Source organism: Aulostomus chinensis, chromosome 2 (genome assembly GCF_037954235.1).
Source record: "Aulostomus chinensis isolate RoL2024-O1b breed Wild chromosome 2, RoL_Achi_v1.0, whole genome shotgun sequence".
Classification (NCBI taxonomy): domain Eukaryota; kingdom Metazoa; phylum Chordata; class Actinopteri; order Syngnathiformes; family Aulostomidae; genus Aulostomus; species Aulostomus chinensis.
The window spans coordinates 19,630,055-19,642,088 of NC_141321.1; the positions used below are offsets into that span (position 1 = coordinate 19,630,055).

Here is a 12,034-nt window from a genome sequence, read left to right on the forward strand (position 1 = left end):
GTGTCAAAATAGTGTGAATTTTCAAGCTATATGTCAACAGGCTTATAATAAAGGGATCCTGTAACTTAAAGTGTTTATTCTGAGAGTTAGTAAAGAAAATTTGATATGATATCTGGCTGAGGAGATCTAGCTTCATGCAGAGATTTATAATTCAAGAAAACTTCAAGCTCAGCAAATTCTGAAGTTTTGATGACTGACAAAATAAAAGGTTTGTAAAGTTTGGATCGGGGAAATGCAGCACTGCAAATTTTCCCCATTCATCTACTTTCTAGCAATTATCCAGGTTCAGGTGGCAGAGCCAGCAGGCTGAAGAAGGTCATTAAAGGCCATCAGAAGCCCTCAGTAAAGGGATTATTTTACTTGACAGATAAATCGAGGAGAGTTTGAAAGGATAAGTGTGAAGATGATTATAAATAGCTGAGCAATGGATATATAATGAGGAAGAAAGAAATGGAAGATGCTTCTATTTCCTGCCTCTCAAAGCAAGGTTGTATGAGGTCAGGATGTTCTTCCAGACAGAAAAGAATCTACATTTCTGTGAAAAACATATTTTATCAGTTTAAATGGCAAAGTAAACAAACCGGAGCCTGATTTAGTTTGTAAAATAACTGCATCTGAGATGGAGATGAGGAAAATAACAGACCAGGTGGACCTATGACTCAGCACCCCACTATCATGACAGACAGTTCATGTCGGTATGCGGAGGAAATATCTGAATATTTACATACAAAAAACATACATAATACGCTACAACGACAAAAATGTAAATTACTATCTGATTCAACAGACAAAAAAAAAAACCCAAAACAGCTCACAGCTTTTTTCCCCGTAGTCTTTGTTGTTAAGCATGTTTGATAAAAGAAAAAATAAACAGCTAAAAGATTAGCTTCCCTCTATCCTAGCCTTCAGTCTAATTGGCATGTTGTCATGGTAATGAGGAAGAACGTAAACGTTAGGGAAAAGAGACGTTTAGAGTAGAGGTCGCGAGCTCAGAGAGTTGATAAAACGTTCGTTCTTTTCATTCTATCAAGTCCTACACGTTATACACCTGATAAAACCAAAAACCGATGCTATATCTCCTTAGCTCCCCAGAAGCACAAGCTCGTTAATGGTTGTTGGTCGAAGTTTTTGGTTTTGTTTTGTTTTCCCTTTCTGGTTTAAATATCAACAATGGTACGACCCCTAGTCCTCGTGGGGACCAGAGAGCGATACAGCAAAAATTGGTCATTTCTGAGGTAGGTAAAGGCTGGGCTGTCCAGGATGAATGGAAATCAATGTTATGTCCTAACAATGACTTCTGATCAAACCTGTGTGTGTGTGTATGTGTGTTTGTATAACTGTTTTTGTGAGTACCAGGAAAAGGGGAGGGCATATTATGGGGTTTAGTAAATAATTCATGAAAACATTATCTGATCAATACAATATTAGGAGTCTATCTCTATTCCCACTGTGCTGTGCTAAAAAAAAAAAAAAAAAAAATCCAAAACAACAGCAGCAATGCACTCAGCTGTTGTCAGGATAGTGTTGTGTGTCCAGTATTATTGGCTTTCTGGAAGCACCCTGGAAGAAAATTTGCTTAGATGGCAGCACTCGAATTGTCTCTGCTGTTGCTTCAGCACTAATGTCCAAACTGCTGTCCTATACTTTAGTATGAGTGCCACACTATTGTCTCTTTGCAGCAAGTTTCAGAGTAGATTGTGCTGTATGTCTTATTGAGACGGTGAAAATTAGTTTCCTTGTGCACAGAGTTTTGACTTCAATGTCAAATTTCAGACTGTCAGTGATACAAAAAAATAGTGTGACAGGGTACCTTGGAGACCCTGAGACAACCATGAAAATAACTTGGAGTATTTCTTCTTTGTCTTCCTTAAATAAAAGTGTTTCAACTTGGGTACGAAGGCCTTTGACATATGATAACTTGTTAAGTCTTAAGAGATTGAAACAGAAAAACAGACAGTTTGTTTACCACAGCGGTTTACCACCACAAAGATCTCCAAAAAAATAATGGTGGAAAAAAACAGTACAGCTTAGTAAGAAGTAACTGCAAGAAGTGCATTGTGGATATAAAAAAGGCAATTCACAATTTCTTGTCAAAAAAAGTGATGGAGTCATGACTCTAGTTTCAAAGGTTTTACTTGAGTATCACAGAGGGTTGTTGCTGGGACAGACAGTCTTTATAGGCTGTCTCATTTTTAGAAACTGAGATGGTTTATTTGTGTTATCAACAGATAGGACATGCCTCAATTTTTGAGGAAAAAGAAAGCAATAGCCTCCATGAGTAGTTCACACTTACCACATCGAGTGGTGATGCTATGTTGTTCTATAATGTTCTGAACTCAAAACCTCATACAGAAGGATTTGTTTGTTTACAAAACAGAGCAAACTGGACAGGACAGGCAGAGTCGTCTGTTCGCCTGTAACTGCCACCAGTCACTTTGCTATAGCTTCTGTCTTGCAGCTATGCCTCGACAATTCCAGAAGGTAACTCTGAGTGAAGCAGAGGAGGAGACCCAACTCCAAGCAGAGAGGGTTTATGCAACGGCACTGAAAGAGGAAGACAATAAGGATGCATTATCCATGTTCACTGTACCCGAGGACTGCCCCATTGTCCTGCAGCAAGCCAAGGAACATGAACTGCTTAAGGAGCTGGCAGAGCAGCAGTCAGAGCAGAGGACAAAGAGGTACAGTAGGCCTTGATATTGGTCAAACACCCAATCAGTCCCAAATGATGTAGCAGCTTAAGACAGTTTATACCAATCACCTAAATATGTTGCATATTTTGCAGGAAGAAAAGCCTCAAGATGATTCGTTCCCAGTCGATGTCCCTGCAGATGCCAGGAACTACAGATTGGACCCCTTTCTTGTCCCCCAGCTCCAGCTCCCTCTGCTCATCCGTGGCAGAAACCTGCCCTGATTACCAGAGGGTCACCATTAGTGGTGACTACTGTGCAGGAGTAAGTACTGTGAACTTTCATCTGTGTGCATTGCAGTTATGATAGAAAATAAAGTCAGCATTGAAGGTCATGTGCATATTGTGGTATATTTGCCCAGCGGTGAAACCATAGACTTATGTGTCGTTTTTGTTCCCCATTCAGATCACAGTGGAGGACTATGAACAGGCAGCGAAAAGCCTACTTAAGGCTTTGCTTATTCGTGAGAAGTACTCAAGACTAGCCTATCACAGATTCTGCAGAACCACAGCCCAGTTCCTTCGCAGCGCTGAAAACACCGGATGGAGTGAAGACGATGAGGTCCTACCAGGTTTGAAGATGCACTACTTGAAAAGCTACTCTCAGAAATTTTGTATTCCAGCAAATAATACAGCAATAGAATCACATGTTTGTCCCCAGATATGTGCCCGTGCTCAACAGAGGGTGAGGATCCGTACAGTATGGAGAACATCCCCGAGAACCTGACCTATCAGCTAAAGATGAAGGATGGTGTAGTGTTCGTGTATGACAGCATTGAGGATGTGGTAGGAAACCAGCCACATGACCTTCCTTACCCAGACTTGGAGACGTTTGCTGTAGATCTTCATCACGTGCTGCAAATGATTGCAGATGGACCCACGTAAGTTGCAAAAAAAACAAAGTGCTGATGGTAAAATATGCAATAATAAACACTTATTGACACTTTGCACCATTTAGCAACCCAAATCCTCTCTGATTTTCAGGAAAACCTACTGTCACAGACGTCTTAATTTCCTGTATTCCAAATTCTACCTGCACGAGATGCTCAATGAGATGGCTGAGCTGAAGGAGCTGAAAGGTGTGCCTCACAGAGATTTCTACAACGTCAGAAAGGTGTGTACTCTCCCTGTGAGTGTCAGAAGGACCCAAAAGCCTCAGCTGACTGACGTTTCTTCTTTCAACCAGGTGGATACACATATTCATGCTGCCGCCTGCATGTCTCAGAAGCACCTGCTCACATTCATCAAGAAAACCTATAAGACTGAAGCCGACCGTGTGGTGTTGGAAAAGGCTGGACAGAAGATGACTCTCCAGGAGGTTTTCCACGGCCTCAACATGGACCCCTATGACCTCAGTGTCGACTCCCTGGATGTACATGCTGTAAGGAAGGAGCAAAAAAAAAACAAAACCATTGCTCGACATAAATGCGTCAGAATTGGATGCTAAATTTAAATAAATTCCCTCCCGTGAAGCATTCCTGATATATCCCATTCACGTGGGATCATATTCATGAAGGGTAACAGCAGCCTTGACCTTTGACCATCTAATTGTTGATCATAATCATGGGAAGAATAATTGGTTTATCAGATATCTCGTAATCCGATAATTAATATCTGACTATCCTGTTCACATGACCACTTGGAATAATCTGATATCGCCTCCAAAAATCCAGAAATGATTGGTTTCTTAGTGTGCATGTAAATGCGCTGCTTGAGTCCAAATTGATGTTTGTGTGCATGTAATTACTGACTGATTTTACTGTGGTCACAATTATGGTTTGCATCTTTGTAAAGGGGAGGCAAACATTCCACCGGTTTGATAAATTCAATTCCAAGTATAATCCAGTGGGGGCCAGCGAACTCAGAGAAATCTTCCTAAAAACTGACAACCTGCTAAATGGAGAGTACTTTGCACGCATCATCAAGGTAAACATAGTCTTCCATTTCAAGCTGAAATCATTGCAGGGTCATTTTTGGTCACAGCCTTTCCCACCTTTAACAGGAAGTGGCCCACGACCTGGAGGAGAGTAAGTACCAGCATGCAGAGCCACGTCTGTCCATCTATGGACGCTCTCCAGATGAGTGGGACAGCCTGGCTAAGTGGTTTATTCAGCACAAAATGCACTCTCCGAACATGAGGTGGATCATTCAAGTGCCGAGAATATAGTGAGTGTCACAAATAAAAGAAAAAACAACAACTTTTGTTAAATTCTTAAAGCCCGATGAAAAACTATCACTAACGTTTTGGGAAATACACTTATTTGCCGGACAAGAAGATTCAGTACATACCTTTCTGTCCTTGTTTGTGCAGCATTTGATGACTTTTGACACGTATGCTCACCTGCCCACCCACAATCATTCATTGTGCTAAGCTAACTAGCAGTCAGCTGGTTTCTGTGGGTCTCTTAACTCTTTAGGCACACAGAGGAGAGAAGGATATCTACCTTCATGTCTGGCTCTGGGAAGGATGACAGATATGTATATTTCCCAAAAACTTAGTGTGTTCCTTAAACATGAGAACATGTTTTTTGATTTTTGTTTAAATTTGTTTCAGTGATATTTTTAAGTCCAAAAAGCTGATGCCGAATTTTGCCAAGATGTTGGAGAACATATTCCTGCCTCTCTTTGAATCAACTGTTCACCCGCAGGATCACAAAGAACTTCATGTTTTCCTCAAATATGTGAGTTGGTCTCTGAATATGCATCATAGTAAAATCGATGGAGCCTCTTGGGTATTAGGAATATATTTTTGATCAATTATAGTTTGCCATTCATGTCTTATAATTTGAAATTTAAAAAGAAATTTAAATTTTGAATTAATTCTCCAGCTTAGACAGAACAGCTTCATGTACTGTTGCGACATATGAATGAACTGAACAATTTGACAACTTACTAATACAGTTTTACCCTTCATGTATCTGCATGCTTTGCATTATTAACAAGTTATTTATGTATTGTACTGTGTTTTTGGATGTGTGAGGTGTGTGTTTTTCTATTACTTAGTGTTTTTAAACTTTGTCTTACAGCCATGACAAAAGATGAATTTCTGTTTTTCTGTTTGGAACAGACAATAAAGTTAATCTTATTTCTTCTTGAGCAGGTATCGGGCTTCGATAGCGTCGACGATGAGTCCAAACACAGCGATCACATGTTCTCCTTCAGGAGCCCAAAGCCCCAGGAGTGGACTGGAGATGACAACCCTCCCTACAGCTACTACCTCTTCCATATGTATGCAAACATCATGGTCCTCAACAATCTCAGAAAGTAAGACATGACTCCTTCATTTTCAAAAGAGCTCTGCCCAGAGACGGCTCGAGGGAAACACACTCTGGGTTCACAATTTTAGCATCACAGTTCATATCCATATGTGCTTTTCTTTGAATACAGGTAGAAGCAGAATACTACAATCTTGACATGTTCATCATATCCTTTTGTGTCCTATTTAGAGAGCGTGGCCTGAGCACATTCCAGTTTCGTCCCCATTGCGGAGAAGCTGGCTCCATCACCCATTTGGTGTCCGCCTTCCTCACAGCAGATAATATCTCACATGGACTCAACTTAAAGAAGGTTTTGAAGAAATATTTCTCTCTATAGAAAATATCAGTGGAAACACAAAAACACTGATACTGATATTGGAATCTCAACAATTCTTAACTCCTGACGTGCTTCTTAGTTTTTCCTTTTTGTGTAATTTACTGTCCCTTCAGTGTGTTCAGGTCATGTTTATGAGAATCTGGGCAGTAGTCTAATGTTATTAATGTTATACTTTACAATGGAATCCTAGTTGAGCCAGTTCATGAAATGACTTATCAAGGAGGAACGCTTTTGATTTAGTCAGTTTGGGGATGTTTCAGCTGAAGAATAGCTGAATACACTGGTATGTATGCAGATAAAAGCTTGATGGTATTTCTTTTTAAACCTCTGTGTTCCTTAGAGCCCCGTGCTTCAGTACCTCTACTACCTGGCCCAAGTCCCTATTGCAATGTCTCCTCTGAGCAACAACAGCCTGTTCCTGGAATATTCCAAAAATCCTCTTAAAGAGTTCCTGCACAAGGGCCTGTGTGTGTCGCTGTCCACAGATGACCCCATGCAGTTCCACTACACCAAGGTCAATAAGACAATGTACAGGTAGTCTCAAAGGGTCAGTCTTTATGTACTCAACATACTTTACAGTGTGGTTATGGTACTTTTTTACTGTGTCCTGTCGTAGGAGCCACTGATGGAGGAGTACGCCATCGCAGCTCAGCTTTGGAAGCTCAGCACCTGCGATGTGTGTGAAATAGCCAGAAACAGTGTGCTGCAAAGTGGACTCTCTCACCAGGTGCAGTGACACTTTCCATTCCTTCAGTCGTTTCATTGACTCAGCATTGATTCTACCTGTGTTCCCCCCAAGTGACTTGTTCTACTGGTTCTTTAAAGGATAAGAAGCACTTCCTAGGGGCGAACTATCTGAAAGATGGACCAGAGGGGAATGATATCCGTCGAACCAACGTAGCCCAGATCCGTATGGCCTACAGACACGAGACACTGTGCAATGAACTGAGCTTTCTTGTTGATGCTGTTAAGTCGGAAACTGTGAACTATATTTTAGGGTAAACTGACCCACATGTTGTAGAATCCAAGCATCCTGAGCTCTTCATTAATTAAGGCCTTTGCACTGGACAGTGTGTGAGCCCAATTGAAATGCAAAGAATTATTTTCCGTCTCCCAAATGAACTGCCTTTATGAGGCCTTTTCCATGCTCAAAACTGCACAAACATCGAGCTTGGTGAAAACTTACATATTTTATGGGTTACATACATGGAAATGCAAAATGGCACGATGGCATCCCCTAGAAGCTTTAAAAAAAATCACCTATATTCACCCATATGCATGAAACTTGGTAGGCTCGTCAACCATGTCAAGACCTATAAAAACCACGTGGGTCCTTGATGCCAAATCAAGGAAATCCACTATTTTGACAAAGGCCTCCTTCGATCTTCATCCAATTCTCTATTCAGATTCTGTCAGTGTGGACTAGACCCCTGGGTGATGTTAACTTTCAAAGCTTTTGTGGGTGTGGCAGGACAGTGGATTATGATTCACCATGAGAAATGAAACACTTACAACTGCTCCCCATACGTCGGCTCTGATTAAAACTTCTCATGTTTGATAGACCTCCCGCCCTGAAGACATCCAGGGGTCGATATTGACTCTTAGTTAAAGTGCCTCCTGATGGTGACAAGAAATGACATATTTTACACTGACAGGTCTTGTGTTTAGCCTGTTGATCAAATACAACTTGAATCTGGTCAAAGACCCTCAAAGCCCTTGGGAATGAACCCCAGTGAAAACTGACTTTTCATTACACGTGAGGTTGATGTTCACCATGACGTATTAAACTGTTATAACTTCCTTCCAGATGGTCAGATGTTCACGAAACCTTTCATACACCTCATGCCTGGTGATGTATTATTTGACTATTTAACAGTGTGCTGTCTTCACCTTTTGCACAGCAACATAAGGTACGGTAAGTGCGCCTACTCTAATGTCACCTGGTTGACGCAGGAAGTGAATGAATCTAAATGTTGGGTTTCATGAACTGCTTCATCTGCCGAGCCACAACACACCCCAATGGCCCAGAGGTGCAAGGGCCCGCTTACAGCCGCTTGCGGGTTTCTAGTTATAGTTTGTCTTTATTTTGAATGTGCCAATGACAGTGATGATGAAAGGAAAAAATACAATATCCTGCCATTAAGAGAACCACACTAGCAAGCTGTCCCAAGTTGACAACAAGAGCTTTGGTGCAGACACTGGGATGATTGATTGCACATCTCAGAGGTTTGGACAAATGCTTTGGAAACCAAAGATGTGTGAGATAAACGCATACAAACCTCCTATGTATGAACATTTGTATCTTGTGATTTTTACAGTTACTGTATACACTTGACAGTCAAGAATTATGTTCAAGACAGTGTTCTTCGAGATAAATCTGATAACTCAGATGACTAATACATATTAGGGGGATGTAAAAGTTTGCTCTCGTAGGCACTGCACTACAAGGGTAATAATCTGTGACACGTCCCACGTGTTACATGAGTTGTTCAACACATTAAAGAATATCGCAGAGTAAAAGTTCCTGTCCACTTCATTATTTTGCTAACGTTACTGTTGTGTAAATGTGAGAACATAAAAAAATGCTGACATTTTCTCTCTCTCTCTCCTTTGGATAGCTTGTTGTTAGAAGGGCAGCATGGCGGCTCAGTGGTTATTATTAACACACTGCTGCCTCACAGCAAGAAGGTGTGAGTTCAACCCAGATCCCTTCTGTGAGGAGTTGGCATGTTCTCCTCGTGTTTCCCCACCATCAAGTACATGTATGTTAGGTTAATACTTTTATCCTTTGTTCCCAGTTGCAGCTCGTGGTTTCTCACTACTCTGTAGAGGATGGGTCAATGCAGAGGACAGATGTATCAATGCACAGTGACAATAGAAACTTTTTAGAGGTTTCAGGGATTTTTGGATGGGCACTGACATGTAGACAGTTTGGAAGATAGTGAAATTTGTATATATGCATTTTTTTTAACCTTGAAAAGTGGCAGAAATTTTGCACGTTTACTGAATATCTGAACCAGCTTTGATAAAGCAGTAAAAAACCAAACAACCTCCTGTCCTCAGAGATATTGTGTTGTAAACATCACCATCTAGTGGCGATCTGTTGGCATAGGACATATTAACAACAGTTTTAAACATGCAAGATAACAGTCTCAAGGCCCCGGTACAATGTCTTAGCATTTTAACTTGCAGTGTCATCAAGTTTTATCCTTTCATCTTCTAGATCAGTGTTCTCAGGCTCCTTTATCCTCTCGTCCTCCAGAGCAACTTTCTCCGGTTCCTTAACCATGGTCACACTTTTCGGTTCTTCTGTCTTCATGTACTCCTTCTGCCGTTTCAAATCAGAGCTCTCAGATTTCCTTTTCCTGTACACAAAGCGAATGAATTAACAAAATAATATTTTCCATTTCAAATGAAATCTGCTTAAATGTCTTAGAAATCCCTTTAGTGATCAACTCATTTATTTCCTAACCCCTTGTATTTTCATCAGAAGAGCAACTCACTGTTTTATGTATGCAATGATGGCTGCTGCAAGAAGTAGAAGGGCACAGCTGCAGGCGATAAGCGCTGCCTTCCCTAAAACATTGACATGGAAATGTTATGACAAAACTAAGCAGGAATCATAGAAAAACGCATCAACACTTGTACAGTATAAAGTGACAAAAAAGCTTCTCACAGCATGAATTCCACTGTGAACAAATGTGTCGTACCTCCAGCAAAAGCCTGTGCAGTAGCGACGCTGTGGGCTTGTGCTGTCCAGCTGTCCGTGTTCTCCAGCAGTGACAGGGAGGAGGTAGAAAAGGAGGTAAGGGGGGACTTGGAAGTGAGCTGATGTTTAGCATCCTCCAGTTGTGCTGTCTTATCTGTGCATGTCAAAAAAAAATTATGAGAAATTACGTCTAATTTGCGGAATAAAAAGTTCTTGTGCAGCATGTTGAAGTTTTTCACATTTCATTTGTTTGAAGTTTTTTTTTTATTTAATTTTTTATACTGAATGAAACAGATGTTACCAAATATTTAGTTGGAATAAAATAATCCCTTTAACGTCAAATAACTAAATGCACTGTGAATCCTTGATCGTAGGAATCAATCAATTGATCCATAAATGTCTTGAAGTCCTTGTATTGCTTTTGGCAGTTCTTCAAAAAGTATTAAACTATTCTAAATTCAAATAGAATACATTAATATACTCTCAGTAATTAATACTAACTTCACTCCATTACCTAAATAATGATCATTTAATGATGAAAATATTTCCTTATTTTCCTAATACTTCAAATAAAGTGTAGTTCTCTGCTGAATGGTTTTCTGTCAGATACTTCCTTTGCTCTTTCTTTTTCAAAAGGTTGTTGAACTTCTTGGTGAAAAATCTTTTCAGATAAAATTAATTATTTCATACAGACAACTTGTCTATGCTAAGAACAAGTCTAGGGCAAACTAAGAAAAGTTGCAGAGGGTATGTAATAAAATGTACTGAAAAATGAGAATACAAATCAGCTTTCTTTTCTTCAAAGAACTTTGAAAAACAGGTTTGTCTTGCAGCATTCATGATTTATAAAACGTAATGTACATTGTCAGCGCTTCTGAAATGAGTAAATGGGGAAAAAAACAAACAATGGAAGACATCTCACCTGATTCATTAAAACAGAAGACATCAAACTTATGTGTGACAGCAGCTCGCCATGGCACTAAACCTGTCTGGTTCTTGCCACAAACAGTAACAGCCTTGATGCGAGGAATGACTCCAAGTTGCTCATCCACCCACCCGTACCTGAACAAAACACAGCATGCAACATTTTAGCGGCCGTTTGTGAAGCATTCCTTTCTGTTGCGTGAGGTGCAATGTGTGGGGGTCTCACCTGCATGTTTCAAAACCACTCCTCAGAGCCTCCTCTATCTCCTGCAGTGAGGCAATTCTCACTCCAAGGGACGAGCAAAGTTGTCGAGCTTCAGAGACATTAAAGGCATAGTGGGGCTGGTTGAAGGAATTTAAGGCACTAACCTGAAATACTCCAACAATACTATGATTCCATTTAGGAATAACTGGAAACAACAGATGAAACATTCCCGTCAGATTTGATCTCTCAATACAATTTAGGATGTTAATTATTTTATTGCTTACCTGTTAATTGACTTGTGTCAACATTTTGGCTGGAGATGAGTGGGGCGGCGGACAGCAGTGAGGCGATGCAGAGCCAGATCCTGTGCATGACTGATAAAGGTGGAAACACATGAGCTGGGAGGATGACAAGTGCTGTGTGCACTGTGTGAGCCCAATATCTGGGTTAAATAGAGGTGATTCTGTTCGCTGGAGTGTGTGGACAATGTCATTTCCAGAAAGCAAAGGAAAAGGAAAAGGGAAGTACAGTTCACAGGTCCCATCAAGAGTCATCATCTGTTCTGAGGTCAGGGCCCAGGAGAACAGGAGATAAAATACATCAGTCGAGCTGCAGAAATTCAGGCTGAAATAAAATAAAAATGAAATAAAACTCCTTCAACTTAAGCTAGTGCTTTGTACTCTGAACAAAATTTAGGCGTAAAGGTGACATTAATGATATGGTTACCACTTGTTGTCAAAGAATAATAGATTTTCTGTGAATGACATGTGACATTGGGCACTCCATCCAAATGATTTCCTCCTGTGGGACAGTGCTCCACCATGATTATGTCCCATATCCTCCGATGCTTCCACCATAACATCTCCCCTCAAGTTCTGATGGAAGGAAATGAGGCAAGGAATGCTGACGAACA

General features: G+C 40.6%; 2 protein-coding genes across 3 annotated transcripts; one reads left to right on the forward strand and one right to left on the reverse strand.

The window, feature by feature from the left end:
• The first annotated feature begins 762 nt into the window (after positions 1-762).
• On the forward strand, positions 763-8,576 carry ampd3a (adenosine monophosphate deaminase 3a). Of its 2 annotated transcripts, none has more exons than XR_015109842.1 (15): positions 763-1,235; positions 2,459-2,681; positions 2,786-2,954; positions 3,096-3,261; positions 3,351-3,570; positions 3,674-3,803; positions 3,876-4,070; positions 4,484-4,615; positions 4,692-4,855; positions 5,244-5,370; positions 5,790-5,953; positions 6,136-6,256; positions 6,624-6,817; positions 6,900-7,010; positions 7,109-7,154. XR_015109842.1 is itself a non-coding variant. In XM_086183129.1 (15 exons), exons 2-15 carry the CDS (start codon positions 2,461-2,463, stop codon positions 7,283-7,285), a joined length of 2,271 nt encoding a protein of 756 aa, XP_086039255.1. In that variant the 5' UTR covers positions 764-1,235; positions 2,459-2,460; the 3' UTR covers positions 7,286-8,576. The 2 variants fall into 2 exon arrangements, 1 of the variants encoding a protein (XP_086039255.1); XM_086183129.1 differs by having other exon boundaries at positions 764-1,235; positions 6,624-6,797; positions 7,109-8,576.
• lyve1a (lymphatic vessel endothelial hyaluronic receptor 1a) lies at positions 7,447-11,599 on the reverse strand. The gene is made up of 6 exons (XM_086183147.1): positions 11,406-11,599; positions 11,143-11,326; positions 10,915-11,054; positions 9,994-10,146; positions 9,787-9,859; positions 7,447-9,648 (listed from the first exon to the last, which is right to left on the reverse strand). Exons 1-6 carry the CDS (start codon positions 11,491-11,493, stop codon positions 9,465-9,467), a joined length of 822 nt encoding a protein of 273 aa, XP_086039273.1. The 5' UTR covers positions 11,494-11,599; the 3' UTR covers positions 7,447-9,464.
• Between the last annotated feature and the right edge of the window lie 435 nt (positions 11,600-12,034).

What these genes read in the sequence shown, in the direction of transcription:
- ampd3a (XM_086183129.1), top strand. Translation starts at nt 2,461, where the DNA reads ATGCCTCGACAATTCCAGAAGGTAACTCTGAGTGAAGCAGAGGAGGAG. An exon ending in ATTTCTACAACGTCAGAAAG is followed by an intron (nt 3,804 to 3,875) that starts GTGTGTACTCTC and finishes TCTTTCAACCAG; the next exon opens with GTGGATACACATATTCATGC. An exon ending in ACTCCCTGGATGTACATGCT is followed by an intron (nt 4,071 to 4,483) that starts GTAAGGAAGGAG and finishes ATCTTTGTAAAG; the next exon opens with GGGAGGCAAACATTCCACCG.
- lyve1a (XM_086183147.1), bottom strand. Translation starts at nt 11,493, where the DNA reads ATGCACAGGATCTGGCTCTGCATCGCCTCACTGCTGTCCGCCGCCCCA. An exon ending in TGACACAAGTCAATTAACAG is followed by an intron (nt 11,327 to 11,405) that starts GTAAGCAATAAA and finishes TGTTGTTTCCAG; the next exon opens with TTATTCCTAAATGGAATCAT. An exon ending in TGCACAGGCTTTTGCTGGAG is followed by an intron (nt 9,860 to 9,993) that starts GTACGACACATT and finishes TCAATGTTTTAG; the next exon opens with GGAAGGCAGCGCTTATCGCC.